The sequence below is a fragment of the Triturus cristatus genome, chromosome 3_2, assembly GCF_964204655.1.
Source record: "Triturus cristatus chromosome 3_2, aTriCri1.1, whole genome shotgun sequence".
In the NCBI taxonomy this organism is placed as follows: Eukaryota; Metazoa; Chordata; class Amphibia; order Caudata; family Salamandridae; genus Triturus; species Triturus cristatus.
The window spans coordinates 1,096,699,162-1,096,715,340 of NC_140584.1; the positions used below are offsets into that span (position 1 = coordinate 1,096,699,162).

General features: G+C 50.4%; 1 protein-coding gene across 2 annotated transcripts in view; it reads left to right on the forward strand.

The window, feature by feature from the left end:
* Positions 1-16,179, forward strand: part of LOC146859197 (dehydrogenase/reductase SDR family member 4-like) — an 89,944-nt gene that overhangs the window by 7,874 nt on the left and 65,891 nt on the right. The window contains exons 2-3 of one of the 2 annotated variants that reach the window (XM_085649875.1): positions 9,292-9,359; positions 13,491-13,685. In XM_085649875.1, coding sequence (XP_085506001.1) covers positions 9,337-9,359; positions 13,491-13,685 — 218 coding nt within the window. In that variant the 5' untranslated portion in view covers positions 9,292-9,336. The remainder of the gene's footprint in view (positions 1-9,291; positions 9,360-13,490; positions 13,686-16,179) is intronic. The other variant, XM_085649876.1, reaches the window with a different exon arrangement.

Sequence of the window (16,179 nt, forward strand, 5' to 3'; positions counted from 1 at the left end):
AACAAAATGCACAAAAGAAGTAGAACCCAGCCGAACAGTACAACATGGCAGAGTCAGGGACCATAAGTCACTCCGAAGGAGACCCGCCACCCTCGGTACCGGCAGAGGGCCCACTCCAGTCACCCCGGTCCGGCAGCGAATCCAGCCAGTCACTCACAGTCGCAGGAGAGTCAAAAAATGTAGTCCGATCCTCATGTTCCACTCGGAGCCTTGCAGGAAAAAGCATAGAGTACTTGAGACCGAGGTCCCGGAGACGCCGCTTCACCCCCTGGAAGCCCATCCGCTGTTTCTGGACAAGTTGGGTAAAGTCCGGGAAAAAGTTAATGGACGAGTTCTCATGTCGGACCGGGCCATGGACCCGTGCGGCCTGCAGAATCGCGTCTCGGTCTCTGTAATGGAACAGTCTCGCAACGATAGGCCTCGGGGGGGCCCCCGGTCGCGGCCGGCCACCTGGGACTCGATGGGCCCGCTCCACAGCGAAAAACTTACTCAGGCCAGTGGGAGCAAGATGTTCGAGGATGAGCTCCTCGACCAGGAGATCAACCGGGCGGTTCTCGGAGGTCTCCGGAACGCCTATGACGCGGATGTTATTGCGTCGGGCCCGTCCCTCGAAGTCCTCCAGCCGCCGAGCCATCAGATCGTTGGCCGACTTGAGATCGCCGAGAGTGGCCTGCAGGTCCGACACGTCCGCACCAAGGGAGGACGTCCGCACATCCAGCGATTGAACCCTCTCGTTGGTCTTAGAGAGATCCGCCCGGATTAGCGTAATATCAATGGCCACCGTGTCGATTTTACGGGCCAAGGCCTCGTACTGCGTAGCGATGGTCTGCCTGATGCCCTTAATGGCGCCCATGATGTCCTGCAAGGACAGATCCGGAGAAACGGACGGGCCACCACTGGCGTCCTCCGGGGGGACATTGGCCGTCCCAGGGGATCCTTTACCCTGTGTGTAGCGGTCCATGTTGTTCGTCTGGACCGGTCCCCCACGTAGGGATGTTTTGGTCTTACGCCTCTCGGGGTCTTCCTTGCCTCCCATGAGAGCCTCGATCGCCGAAGGGGACCACCGAGGAAGCGTCGAGGTGGCACAGGCCAGGCAGACGCGGTCCGCACCAGAGGCCACAATGTGGCGGAGCGAAGGGACCTCCGTCGATGAGCACACTGGCTGCAGGCGAAGACACAGGCATCAAGCGAAGGCAAAGTGAAAGCTCAGTCGCACCAAGCAAGTCCACTGTCCAGCCCCTCAAAGACCAAAAGTGAAACCGAAAGTGATGTGACGGCCACTGGCACAACCCCGCTGCCGTTGTTGTTCAACTACGCCCCGGCTCCACAGATCACCTTCGCATCGGGCACAGCCATCGGGTGGGCCTCAAAAGTTCAAACCACCATAACTCCGGATTGCCAGGTCCGATTTGATTTCCGAAAGGAGTTTAGTGTTCAGCCAGCATTCGCCTTCCAGATTCCATCAACCAAGTCAGGATAAAGTCAGGATAAATTCCGAGGAGCAGCGAGGGTCCGGGGAGCCCTGTGCTCACGCGACCATCTTGGATGCGCGCTAGGCTCCTCCTCCTTCTAAGGTTTTTTAAATGCTAATTTCTAATTACAACGTGCCTGAAACCTATGGTTTTTACAGTGAATCTATATATATATATATATATATATATATATATAATGTTTTTACTGGCTCAGGGGGTGTGGCCAAGAGGCAGATGGGAACGGAAGCGTGAGAGCAGAGCTCCGTGCCCGACCCCGTCATTTATCCTGTCCGGGACAGCTGATTGACCCACCCCCCCCCCGGGTCCCCGGGGGTAGGAGAGGGGGCCTGAAGTACCGGCACTCGTGGACGGCGGGAGCTGCGACAGAAGAGGCGGCGGCACCACCAAGGGCAGCTCGGCCGGGAGAGGCGGACCCAAGATGGCGGCCTGAGGACTTCGAGCCCGGACGGATCCCAGAGCCGGCGCAGCCTGAAAGGTCGGGTGGGGGCGATCGGAGAAAGATTGATTGACGTCGCTGGCAGGCATGGGGGACGTCGCATGGCCGAGCGCTGGGGAACAGGAGCTGGCACTGGCGGAGATGCAAAATGGCGGCGGAGGCACACCGCGGAACACCTGAACTAGTGCTGTGAGCTGACTCTGAGGAGGGCACGGGAGCCTAGAGGATCCTGAAGGGGGCGGACAGGAGGAATCGAGGAGCCGCTGGCAGAGGAGAGAGAGGGGTGGCGGTGCTTTTTCCTCTCTCCCCCTTCAACGCCTTGCAAGTTTGAAGGGCGGCAAGGGTGGCGTCCAGAAGGCCGGTGAGTGCGGGCTAGCGCAGTTGGGGGCGACCTGGAGCGCGCCGGACCCCTGCAGACCGGCGGGAGCCTAAGAGGCGGTGGAGTACCAAGAGACTGCCAGCGCCTGATCCCCATAAACACAAATCAGCCCGCCAGGGGCCATACCTCAACACCTCATCGTCTTCAATTTTCACACCCTCCCCCGCGTTGCCCCCGGGTCGGAGCAAAGGGCCCTCGCCCCCTCGGCACTCATCTGGTCTCCTCCCAATTTACCCCCGAAATTCCTCCACTATACTTTCCCATGCCTGACGTGTTCCTACTTCACCCATCAATTAGCTCAGCCGCAGTCCTGGCAGTCACATGTAGCATTTGCACACTCCCGGCTTCCGACTGTTCATTTTCCCCTTCCGTGGAACCCCCTTCCGAGTCAGTCTTCGCTGAGGGCAGACCCCTTTCCCCTTGAGAAATGGCCGAGGCGGCCTGCAGCGCATCTGCTCGTTCCTTGTCCGTTTGAATCCCTGTCAGCTTCTGGGCCACCGGTTGCCGCCTCCGAGTATGCCGCAGTCTGCCCAGTCGAGGCCCCTCCGCCCCCCCCTCCCTTCCCCCCGCTGTTCCTGCACCCGCTCTGTATCTCTCAAGCCAATCCCAGGTGCCTTCCGGACTGTCCTGGAAGGTCGTCTTGCCATCCACAATGATCTTCAGTCGAGCCGGGTACATCAGTGAGTATTGGATCCCCTCTTCCCGAAGTGCTCTTTTCACTGCCACATACGTCATTCTGCAGCGCTGCACCTCAAGTGTATAGTCCGGGAATAAGGATACCCTACTGTTGCCCACCATATAGGGGCCCGCTATCCTCGCCCTTTGCAACAGGAGATCCCTATCGTTGTAATGGAGCAACCTGGCCACCACTGGCGGTCTCCCAGGCGCCAAAGGCGCGGCAGGTACTCTATGAGTTCTTTCCAGTGTGATGAATGACGACAAACCTTCCGGTGCCACCATCTCTTTCAGCCACTCCTCCAGATAAACCACCATGCTGGTTCCTTCCACCCCTTCAGGTAGCCCCACCACCCGAATGTTGTTCCTTCGATTCCTCCCTTCTGCATCCTCTGCCCGCCTCTCCAGTGTCCTCAGCCTGCTCTGGATGTCCATCATCGTCGCGGCCATCTCCTTTTGTGCTGGTTCCAAAGCTCCAATTGTCGTCTCTGCTTGTTTCTCCCTATCGGCCAGTTTGGTGTGGTCCGCTCGAAGCAACCCCAAACTCTGTGTCACATGCGCAATGTCCGTCTGCAGAGCTTCCTTGGTGTCTGTTATGGCCTGCAGAATTCTTTCAACCTGCTGTTGGAGCATCCCTTCTGGCTTCCGCTCCTTCACCTCTCGCTGATCCCGAGCAGCCGCGTCCTCTTCCTGCTCCGCAGGCGCTCCCACCTGTTTCCCTCTTGGTTTCCCCATGCTCTCTCCAACGTCTAGCTCCAGCAAACCTTCTAACCGTCAGCTGCTTTTCTCCCTCTCTCAGAGGGTCCCACTGATTGGCCCCCTCTCAAGGGGCAAGCCGCCCCTGCGACGCTCTCCGTGTGTTCCCAGAGTGGACTCCTCCGCTGCCTGAGTACCTTCCGCTCTGCCTTCAAGACCTAGCTCTACTCCGTCTATTCTCCTCTCCTCATCCCTCGGCCGCTGCCCCTAAGGCCAACTGCATTCTCCATGCCAATTTCCCTCAATCCTAGCACCTCTCCAGTCGTTTTCTGTCGCCTGCGGCCCCTTTATCTTGACCGCTTTTCCGGGCCTGGGGCCATCGCCTCCACGGCCGCCGATGCCTCCTCCTTCCGTCCTCCGCAATCCCGCCAGCCGATCTTGAGCTGCCCTGCTCCTGCTCCGTCCTCGCAGGTCACTGGTCTCCAGGGAGCCCGATTCGCTCCCCGCCGCTCCTACCTCCTCTCGCTGAGTGCCTCCGGTCACCCGAACCTCCCTCAGCAGCCACACCGAGCCCTGGCATGGATATGTGCCACCGCTCTCCTCTCTCGTCTGTTAGCCACTCTTCCGCGTCGCCTGCCCTCGCAGCTCCCTGCTTGGTGGCCGCTACACTCTTCTGTCACTCCCTTCGCGGTGGCAACCCCCTCTTCGGCTGTCCCGTATCACGCGCCGCTCCCACCGCTGCCTTCTGCCTCACGGTCACTCGTCCAAACAGTCAGTCTCTTGGAGGGGTATTACCTGGCGGCTCAGCTGCAGTGGCTCACACAGGCGGTGGCACGGGAATTCCGGGGGCCCGGCTGGCTCGGAGGGTAGCTGGATTCCGCGGCATGTGTTGTCGTTTATAGTTCTTGGACAGCGATTGCGGGTGGAGGCATTAGGGATCGAGGAGAAAACATTGAGAGACTGCTGGAATAGATGCAGGCGAAAGGCCGGTAACAGGTGTCCATACGCCCCGGAAATCCCTCTGGGCATGTGCACGGCCTTACCGCACGGGGGAGACTGGTCGGAGTTAGCGGAATGGGAGGAGATGGGGCTGCAAATGGTCTTGGATCTATACGAGGAGGGGGCTCTATTGCCTTTCTAGACATTACAGGACAGGTATGGCTTACGCAGGGGGGCCTTTTTGTTGCACGCCGCACTGATTGCAGCGATTCAGAAGCATTGGGGCGAAGGGCTATCGGAGCCACAGACATCCCTCACATGCCAATATGTGGTGATGGCAGCGGGGACAATAAAGGCAGTAGCATGTCTAAACAGACGGATGGTGACGGAGGGACTACAGCCACTGACTCAGTTGCGTGAGAAATGGGAAACAGACCTAGGGAAGGAGATACCTGAGACGGCTTGGGCTAAAATAGTGGAAAGGGCCTGGAAGGGAACGCGGAACGCTCGGTTCCAACTAATTCATTATTACATCATACATAGGGCATACCTAACCCCGAAGCAGATAAATAAATACTTTCAAGTGGATACTGCAAGTTGCCCAAGGTGCAACAGGGAAGCGGCGGACCTACAACATATGCTGTGGAGCTGTCCGCAGCTTGGAGCATATTGGGAGGAGGTAGTTGAGACCCTAAACGAGGTGACAGATAGACGGATAGAGCCCGACATGGGGGTGTGTATACTGCACTGGTTTCCCCACACTGCGCGAACTAAGCTAACGAGCAAATTCATTGACCTTGGGCTTCTGTTGGCTAAGAGGGAGTTGACGAGGCAGTGGAAGTCGAAACAGGGCCCTAAACCAGAACGGTGGAAGGCGGAGTTTATAAACTGGGCGGCCAGCGAAAGTATAATCCGGATGCAACAGGCCAGGAGAGCGAACAATGAAAAATCGATGGAAACAGCACAGGCATGGGAAGCATTGCTAACACAGTTGAGGACCCCAGAGTCAGAGTCCAATACCGATACCCTAGAGGAAGCTGGGGACAATGAGAGAGAGCATAGAGTGTAGATGGATAGAAGCGGGAGTGACGCAGGGGTGAAGCAAGGGAACCGAGCATTCGGAATTGGGAGCGCGGCCTCCCTGAGAACAGAGGTCCACATACCCAGCACGAAAGTGATGAATGATTATCCTAGCCACAGTAATGGGAGCACACCGGTGGGAGGGGATAAGGGAAGGGGGAGGGAGGGGCAGGAACGCATAGGGGGCACTAAGGTTGAGAGCATTGAGTTGGACAGAAGCAATTGCTTGTAAACATGGATGATAAAGGCACTGGGGGCAGGGGACATGGGATAGCCAATTGCAGCCTGGTATATGAGGAGGACAGAGTTCAAATGTTTAACAACGTAAAACCTGGCAATGTAACAAGGGAAATGTTTCCAACTGATGAAGTGCATCATTTGTGGGGAGTTGTATGTGTTGGAAAATTTAATAAAGAATATTAAAAAAATAATAATAATAATGTTTTTACTGGCTCAGTGGTGCCAGTGACTCTGTTCCTCCTGGAGACCAAAGCGGGAAAGTAAAGTGTACCTGAGACTGCCCTGTTCAAAGTTCAAACATTTCCCTCAATCCCAGGGAAGTCCATCTTTTCTTTGTGGCCGGGTTTTCCAGACTCCTGAATTGAAGAGTCTCACGATTGAACTGGTAAAGGAAATTTTGTGCAATTGAGTAAGACAGAGCCCAACACAGGTCACCACTACTAAGTAAACACTGAGAACACAGGAAGAATGGAGGAGGTGTGGATTGTATTTGAGCTTAGAAGAATCTACAGTAACAAAGCAATGAGTTGGCAGCTTCACCTCAACCCACAAAGTAAATCAGTTTTCAGAGAGGGGATCCTGAGCAGGAGTATATGCAAAATGGGAGCCTGTGTGAAGGAGATGGGACTCCAGCATACACAGGTATCCAGTGGACTCCAAAGCCAATGTAAAACACATACCCACATCTTCCACACAGAAGGAAGGGCAAGGACCCCAGAACTTTGATATACCTTTAGCTGGGAAGAGGCAGTTTATATTCTTATTATGCGAGAGGAACGCATAAAAAGACTAGTACATCTGGACTAATTATTGATGCCACCATCAATTGATAGCTTGGTTAAGGGGGTGGTAGCAACCCTGATTCAGGAGATGGGTATTATTTTGGGTGGCCCATTGTCGGTTAAGTACAGTTCTCCTGACTAAGAGGAAAGAAAACGATGGAGCAACTGCATCAAACTTGGATTATTGCGAAGTTCACTGGAGATAATATATGACTGGCCCAGAAAAATTAATCCCAAAAAAACAGCAAAGGTTGCACATTGACAGGATTGGGTTGATATCTCATGAAGGCAGTCTAATATGTGGCTAATTTCCCGCAAGCTGCCCCCTCACATTTTCTTAGGGGGCCACCCTTGCTTCTGGGGTCAAAAGCAGTCCTCATCTGTGGCAGTCTATCCTTTCTTCTGTGCCTACTGAGTTACAAGGGGTCAAGTGATCTGTTACGTCGACCGAGCACTTCAGTTTTAGCAGGAAGTGTAGTCTACTGCATTAGAAGCCCCCTATCTTTGGTTTGCACTGATATGCCTTCCACGTTCTTTGACTGCATCTACCTATGGTAGTTTCTTGAATGTCTATGTGCACAGACTGCTCACACTTTAGGAGTTCTATCTTGTGAGGTCACCAGCTGCGCTCATGGGTCACACCCACCTTATTGCCGTTTTATTTTTTGGACTCACGAACGCCGCAGTGATTTTGTGTTTGGGTCTCTTCTCATAGAAGCCTCAATGTCTCTGTATTTTAATTTGTTTGTACACCGAGAGATAGGGTTTACTACGAACCACTTTGATTTCAGTTGACCTTTCTAGATGGGAAGGAACATTAGCCCAAAAGAGACTTATTTGATGCTCGGCTCTGGATAATAAGCCTTAGGGGAACACCCGTCTTTCAGCGCCTGTAAAGTAGTCCTATTTGAAAAAAACTTCAGTATGGCTGTAGTGAATGAGCCACTTTTGTGGTCTGACACCCTATGATGACCCTCAACCACCACCATTTTAACTGATTTTAGTGTGTTATGTTAGCCTAGCCTGAATGTAGGATGGTCTTGCATATGCCTGCTTCTCTTCTGTTCTATAATCTTGCTGTCTTTCAGTAGAATAGTCTTGCCAAGAATAAAGGGCGGTGGGACTGATTTTTTGGGTGGCTACCAGATTTTGGTATGCTACGTTCTATCTTGGGTGGTGCACTCTTAGTTATTTGTTTTTTAGTTGCATTATGTTGTTGCATTCAATGTGTGTAGTCTATACGTTGTGTTTCTTATTATTCCAGAGATGGTTTGCATATTGTTTAAAGTTTTTGTATGTTTGATGTTGTTGGACGATGGTCATGGGTGGAATGTAATGAATGTGCCATTTATGTGGATAAATAGTAGGGGTGGGCGGAATTTGCGTAATCGCATTACGCAAATCTCCGCGAAACGGTAAAAAATCTCCGCGAACATGCAGAAATTCCGCGAACACGCGGAATTGCTTCTTCGCGATGCTTTTTTCCTGTTCACAATCGCTGTTTGCATGCTCGGGGAGAAATATCTCGTGAACACGCATTTTGAGAACGCAAACAAGCAAAAGATTTCGGAAAGTGGCGGAAAGCAGAATTTTGGGCAATTTCGCGTTCTCCGCGGAACGCGAAATTACCCAAATTCCGCAAATTCCGCGAGCAGAACGGAATTTACCGCCCAGGCCTAATAAATAGCCTGATAATGACCGTCGCCCATCACCATCTTAGTCTTATTTAGCATATTATAACATAATATGGTGATGTGTAGAGCTGCCTATTCAGAATAAGCTACGAAGTAGGGCTTGATTATGTCTCTTTCAGATTCTGACTTTATCTTGCTTAACGGCAGTGCTTGCTATTGGCTTTGCCCTGATCTTATGTCATCTTGCATACTAATTTTGCTCGTTTGCATGAATAGAGGCTTATGCTTGAGTGACTCCATTTTCTGAGCTGTCTCCATTTTCTGAGCTTCACTAGGTGAGAATGGCATGTTTTCCTGTTCGCTTGTTTTTCGCCCTTTACTGACCAGAAAGAACTGGATCTTGTCAGAGGAATGTGCTCGCTCTGCTCTGAAGCCATAACAGACTCCTGGCCAGCTGAAGCTGTGGCCTTGGTGCTCAGTGGTACGGACTCTGATGGGAAAAGGGGGCGAGGCTCACCAGGAGCTTCGTCTTACGTCTCCACTTGTACTAAAGGAGGTGTCTGGGTTCTGTTCGGTGGAAGTTCCTCACAGGGCAGACGTGCAGCTGTGGCGGTGGGGCGTATAGTGTCACTACTGTCTCGGCCGAAGAACCGGACTCCCCTTTGGCGAAGTGGAAACGGGATGGACAGACAGACAGTTGGTGAGGTGTTCCACTATTTTCTAGTTTTCCTACTGTTCTTGCTTACTATAACTTTATTTTCAGGTTCCATACATTTATATACATATATATATTTCTACATATATGTTTGCCTTGATTGTGTTTCAATCATACTATTGATATGTTAGAGTCTGCTATGATAGGTACATTTGGCTTACCGTGTGGTGCTATTTACTAATAAATATATCCCAGATATACCAATTTGTCTTTTCCATGTAGCAGGAGGTGTGGACTCTTCTTGGCCAAGTATTCTGTTGTAGAAGGATGGGTGAATTCCCTTCTAGCAGGTAATTGTGTTATAGGAAAGTTGTTCTACTCCTGGCAAGTGATGTGCAATGTATATCTCGCTCTAGAGAAGTGTTGTGTGCGTTACCCTGGTCTAGAGGAGACTCCTGTGATATTGTTTTCTTGCTTTGCCTTTGGGGGGAGTGTTGAAAGTTTGCCCACCTTAGGAAGTGCTGTGTATATGTTATATTCCATAAGTTTGGAACTATATTCTCTCCCTGGGAAAGTGACGGTACATACCTTGGTCCAGGGGAGATCTGAGAACTTTCATTACAATGGCATTGGTTCAAATATGGCTGAAACAATAAGAAGTAGCTCCATAATGAAGGGCTGCCACACTTCTTTAAGTTCACCATGATGCGTGTCCTGGATTTGGTGGTGGTAATACCACAACCATGGAGTTACTGACCCCTGAAGAATGAAAACTTACCTGGGGAATCTGTAATTCCGAGACCCGTTCCATCAGTATTTCATCATTATCTTTTGGAATGTTATGGTTTAAATCTTTTTATTAATTTTAGATGCAAAGCTGAACATTAGCCGCCACCTACATCCTTTTGGCCGGTGAGGATCAATAGTTGTAAATCTTTCAGCATAGGTAGTGAGAGGAAAGGAAGAAGACATGAAGGAGAAAATAGGAAATAGAGAAAATAGCAGCTAGTGTGAGCAGCCGGAAGGTTCCTGATCTCTTGGGGGACACAAGGTTATGACTTTAGCTGGGGTTGGTCACCAGTCTGGGTCTGTGTGGTAGAGAGACAGAGGACTCGCAGGTATTGTTGGCAGGTAAGTTCCACAAATTCTGAGGAGAGGAAGTTAGTAGTGGTGCCCCACGTTTTATCGAACCTTGGGAAGGGGCGAGACAAGCCAGCTGTAATCTTTTCCATGCCTACTATCTTCCATACCCGATACAGCCAGTCTAATTTAGTCAGAACCTCATCTGTTCCCTCTTTTGGAATTTTACCTAGAGATTTTTGTTGCTTTCATCAGCAGGAGTCCCTGGTTGTAACTTACTGGGACCAAATTAAATCTGTTCACTTTTAATTGGGAAGGCTGATAACAGGAATTACTCACCCCGTCAGAATTACCTTAGTACTTGTAATCAGTGCTGCAAATTGGAAACATTTCCCTCCAGGAACCCATACATTGGGGATCTGGGCGTGGCAACAAAAAGGGGGTAAGTCACAAGGGGCAAAGTCATGAAATGCTGTCTGTCAACTTGTACATTTTTTTTATTTAACTCTGTCATTAAGAAACTAGCAACAACGAGAAACGTGGCATTAAATCTATTCCGGTTAAATGGGTTGCAAGGGCTTTTAAAATATCTTACGGGGTTAAGGCACCTGCTGTAGAGAGCTCTGTGAGCTCAGTAAATTTCAGGGAATATTATTAATGATGAGATAACTATGGTGGTTAATGGAGTTGCAGGAGAGATTTGTGTTTTGTCTTGTCACAGTTATAACTCATTAAGTAGCATAGACGGTTAATGTGTCTCCTGCAAAGCATACTGAGTAACATACAGATGATAAATGTGTATTTTATGTAGCTAGGCAATTGGGTTGTTGCTTTTGACACAGGGATACTTTTGTTACTTGCAGTTCATAAATTCCAATCCTTGTAATATAGCACAGTGAGCTGTGAACCGGCATTAATGACATGCATGCATACTGCCAGACGTGAGTTTAGATCCTTATTGCTTTTTCTCAATCTGTTGTTATTTTACAGTTTCTAAAAATGTTTTAAATCCTGACTTTGTGTTTCTCCAGGCTAGTGTTTAATTTGAGTTGCTGGTTTCCGGTGCTGACACAGTCACTTAATTGTTAACACAGGCACTAATCGCAGTCTACCACAGGGTGGCGGTGTCTGTCTACTTTTGAGATAAGCACAACAGCATTGTTTAATAATTAAATATACATGAACAATTCATTATTCTTGCCACCCAGGCCCCTCTTATAGCTGTGGGTGGCCTGGAATAATCCGAATTGTCACACTTGTAGGTGAGCAATGGTTAGTAGTTGTGTTTGTACTGTCATTTGCTCCGCTGGCCGGGGCAATGGATGGTGTATGCTGTAGTGACCTCATGACACTTTTTAGGTCTCGCCTGAACCAGCGCTTTAGCGCTGCTCTCGCGAGAGCTTTTGTAAATGGGGGATCTGGAAGTGCAAACAAGTGCTTTCAGGCCTCCAAATACAGTGCATGTGCGCCGGGCGCGCGCACCATTTGGCAGCCTGCACACCATTTGCTTTCACTTTCGCGGCCGCACGGCCGCTTTGATGTTTGATCGCGATCACTTTCACTTTCTCGGCCGCTTGTTTGTATTGTCCACTCTCCCAGGCAAAATCTGGAATTCACTCTGCACCTTATGCATCAATGCAACGCATATTACAGTGTGACAGCACAAGCATCTTTGGCCCCTTGATTACGGAAGTGCGCCCAAAGCACAGAAAGCAGGAGCAAACACCAGAGGCACTAGACAACACTTCTGTAATCCGGCGAATACTGTCTTGTCTACATCACCATTGCATCCATTACAGCCCAATACAGCCATTTGAAGAAAATTCCCAGTGTCATTAGAAACGCTGCCATCTCCAGCATCACTTGAAACTCTAAACTTCTCCCTTTCACTTTAGAACAAGGTTTACCCTGCGATTAGCCTTGTATTCTGATCCCTTAAATAATGCGCTGTCATCACTGTGCTGGCATTAACTTGACCCTGTGTTTAGCGGGCCGGGCCAGGTTTCACCGGCGTGCGCCGCCTCACGTTGCATTCTGGTAACTTGGAGGCTAGCAGCATCCTCGGGGAGTCAGACCGCAAGCCAGCTTGTCTCTTCCTACCTCACTGTGGTTCTCCCGCAGCCACTCCTTCACGACGTCCAAGGCTATTTTTGCTGCTGTCTCATTTGGGAAACCTAAGTTGAAAGAGAAAAACAAGCATTTGCAATGCAATAGGTCTCGCATTTATACGAGTTTGAGCTATTGGCATTGTAAATGACAGTGCTTTTTATTTAAGTTTTTTTTTTTTTTAAAACATAAATAAACGGCACTGTCATTTACAATGCCAATAGTTCAAACTCGTATAACTGCGAGACCTATTGCATTGCAAATGCTTGTTTACAAATTGATCCCTGTTTTAAGATATAATCCCTACCAGTAAAGACGTGTGACTCCTACCCAAGGAAACCCTCATTATTGTATGTAACATCCTGTATGTACATTGATTTCAACACTTGTATGATTTATTGCTAATGTATAATATATGCATGTGATGTAAAGCACTCAGACACCCCTCATTGGGAAGAGTAGCGCTATAAAAGAATTACATCAAAAATAAGTGCTATTTAAATTGATATTTTTGCAAGTACTGTACAGACAAATACATATGACATTCTTATAGTGCATGCATGTCTCTTAGGTACATTAACTAAACAAAGTCCAAAACCAGTATCCAAATGGTCGTTTCTCTTAAGTACTTGAAGTTATAACAAGATGTGTGCCTTTGTTTCCTCTCCATTGCTTTAGTGTCTAGGTGTTAGGTTCTCCCAGCTAGGATCTTACTCCCAACAATAGCAGGGCTGATGGCCCTTTATATCCGGTCATTGTTTGGGGTTCAACTGGCATCATAAATATGAAAGCCCCCTCAGGGCCTGCACTTTCCTGCTCCGAACTAAAAGCAGACATGTGGTCGCTGCTGACTTGTGTCCCTTGTTGGCAAATTAGATGGGGACACATTCAGCATCTTTTACTGTGACTAGAGAGATCCCAAATCCGGCTCAAAAATAGCTGCCGTCCCCACGTCCACCCCCCGGCCCCCTTTTAAGCTTAGAAGGTAATAACAGATTGAGTTGTTTCTCCGAAGTTAGTCAGTTTAGATATGGGGCGCAAAACAGGGTCTCTCTAGCACAGTGCTTAGCTCTCTGCGTGCACCTCTAGCGTAGCGCCTCACACTGTGCGCACAGGCTTGTGAATAGGGGCTCTATGTAGTGTACACCCTCACCACCATGACAAACACTGACCGAGCTGTAGATGTGTTTTTTTTTTTTTAGTCTGTATGCGACTAGTCCGCCTTGACGAGCGTCTGAGGCGTCCGGTCTGTTTAAAGCCGTCTAATCCATGACTTGCAATTGTGTTTCCTGCAGCCCAAGCCAAAAGTCCAAGGTCTTCAGTGGGTCGGAGTCCACAGCCCGGAGCCTGGGCAGCATGCAGCGCGCACTGCGCACTGCATCCCGGTACGCGCGCCTCGTACAGCACGGAGCCCCGAGAATGAGCAGCACGGCAGCCTCCGCGGGGGTTCTCGCAAGGAAGGTGGCCCTAGTGACCGCCTCCACTGATGGGTGAGTGGCCAGGCTTCGAGCAGGGGGTTTTATTGGGATAACTGCGGCGTGAAGGCCTAGCGCTGCACACAGCGGCGGGGATCTGCAGGGCCAACCCCTACAACCTCCTAGGGCAAGAATTACCCCCAGACAGTCACCCAGAGCCTGCATCTGGCGCTACAGAGCCTCGTGAAATGTTTACCGAGCAAGTGGGGGTTGGAGATTGTATTGCAGGCGCACAGATACCAAGTTTTCAGACATTTCCATGGTTTCAGTGTGCGTAGGAGTGACATTTCAATGCCAATGTCTGACATTTTGATCGATGTTTTATCGCTAGTAAAATGAAGCAAAGAAGGACACTTTGAGAGATAAATATTCGAAATTAGTACCTAATGAGCAAAAAGGCCTGCTTAAAAAGAACTTAAAACTGCCCCTAGAGCCGAAGTTAATATTATATACTGTGTGTAATGCATTTTTAATCCATGCAAGTCATGGAACCCCCTCCCTCAGCCCCCCCCCCCGTGCCAGCCTGGATTCAAAATACACACACACACACAGACACACCACACCACACCACACCCACCATATGTAAAACAGCATTTCTTACAGATTAGTTTAATTTGCGTTTAACTTTAGTCTTAGGATGCGTGTGTCGTTATTATATATGTGTTTATTATATGAGATACCTGTAGACCAACACAATAGTGAGAATAAAACAATGCTGTCACTGTTAGCCACGTCAATGACCAGTCTCCACCCCCATCCAAGACTCTTGGCCTTCGAGGATGGTGATCGCTGAGCTGACTGCAGGCAGGCAACTCTTGGCCTTTGAGGATAGTGATCGCTGAGCTGACTGCTGGCAGGCAACTCTCGGCCTTCGAGGATAGTGATTGCTGAGCTGACTGCAGGCAGGCAACTCTTGGCCTTTGAGGATAGTGATCGCTGAGCTGACTGCTGGCAGGCAACTCTCGGCCTTTGAGGATAGTGATCGCTGAGCTGACTGCTGGCAGGCGACTCTTGGCCTTCGAGGATGGTGATCGCTGAGCTGACTGCAGGCAGGCAACTCTTGGCCTTCGAGGATAGTGATCGCTGAGCTGACTGCTCTCTGGCGACTCTTGGCCTTCGAGGATGGTGATCGCTGAGCTGACTGCAGGCAGGCAACTCTTGGCCTTCGAGGATAGTGATTGCTGAGCTGACTGCAGGCAGGCAACTCTTGGCCTTCGAGGATAGTGATCGCTGAGCTGACTGCAGGCAGGCAACTCTTGGCCTTTGAGGATAGTGATCGCTGAGCTGACTGCAGGCAGGCAACTCTTGGCCTTCGAGGATAGTGATCGCTGAGCTCACTGCAGGCAGGCAACTCTTGGCCTTCGAGGATAGTGATCGCTGAGCTGACTGCTGGCAGGCGACTCTTGGCCTTCGAGGATGGTGATCGCTGAGCTGACTGCTGGCAGGCGACTCTTGGCCTTCGAGGATAGTGATTGCTGAGCTGACTGCAGGCAGGCAACTCTTGGCCTTTGAGGATAGTGATCGCTGAGCTGACTGCTGGCAGGCAACTCTCGGCCTTTGAGGATAGTGATCGCTGAGCTGACTGCTGGCAGGCGACTCTTGGCCTTCGAGGATAGTGATCGCTGAGCTGACTGCTGTCTGGCAACTCTTGGCCTTTGAGGATAGTGATCGCTGAGCTGACTGCTGGCAGGCGACTCTTGGCCTTTGAGGATAGTGATCGCTGAGCTGACTGCAGGCAGGCAACTCTTGGCCTTCGAGGATAGTGATTGCTGAGCTGACTGCAGGCAGGCAACTCTTGGCCTTCGAGGATAGTGATCGCTGAGCTGACTGCAGGCAGGCAACTCTTGGCCTTTGAGGATAGTGATCGCTGAGCTGACTGCTGGCAGGCGACTCTTGGCCTTCGAGGATAGTGATCGCTGAGCTGACTGCTGTCTGGCAACTCTTGGCCTTTGAGGATAGTGATCGCTGAGCTGACTGCAGGCAGGCAACTCTTGGCCTTCGAGGATAGTGATCGCTGAGCTCACTGCAGGCAGGCAACTCTTGGCCTTCGAGGATAGTGATCGCTGAGCTGACTGCTGGCAGGCGACTCTTGGCCTTCGAGGATGGTGATCGCTGAGCTGACTGCAGGCAGGCAACTCTTGGCCTTCGAGGATAGTGATTGCTGAGCTGACTGCAGGCAGGCAACTCTTTTTTTTTTTTTTTAAACTTTATTTTTGTGCAGGCATGAAAAAAATTACAGATGTGGCACGTCCCAACCATCATGTCAAACTTACATCTTGTTATGAGTTCATAGCCGTTATGCACACAACCCTGCGGCCGGGCCGCGACACCTAGGTATTTCCAATAGAGTGCAAATGTGTCTAATGTTACGCGTTTCACATGGAACCCCACGATCCTGCTTTTTGTATTGTTTTTCTCCCACAACACCCCCCCCGTCCCCCACCACCCCCTACAGAACTAATAGCACGTCCCCCTCCAGGGTGGACCGACAGCTCCCAAGTCCATCCAA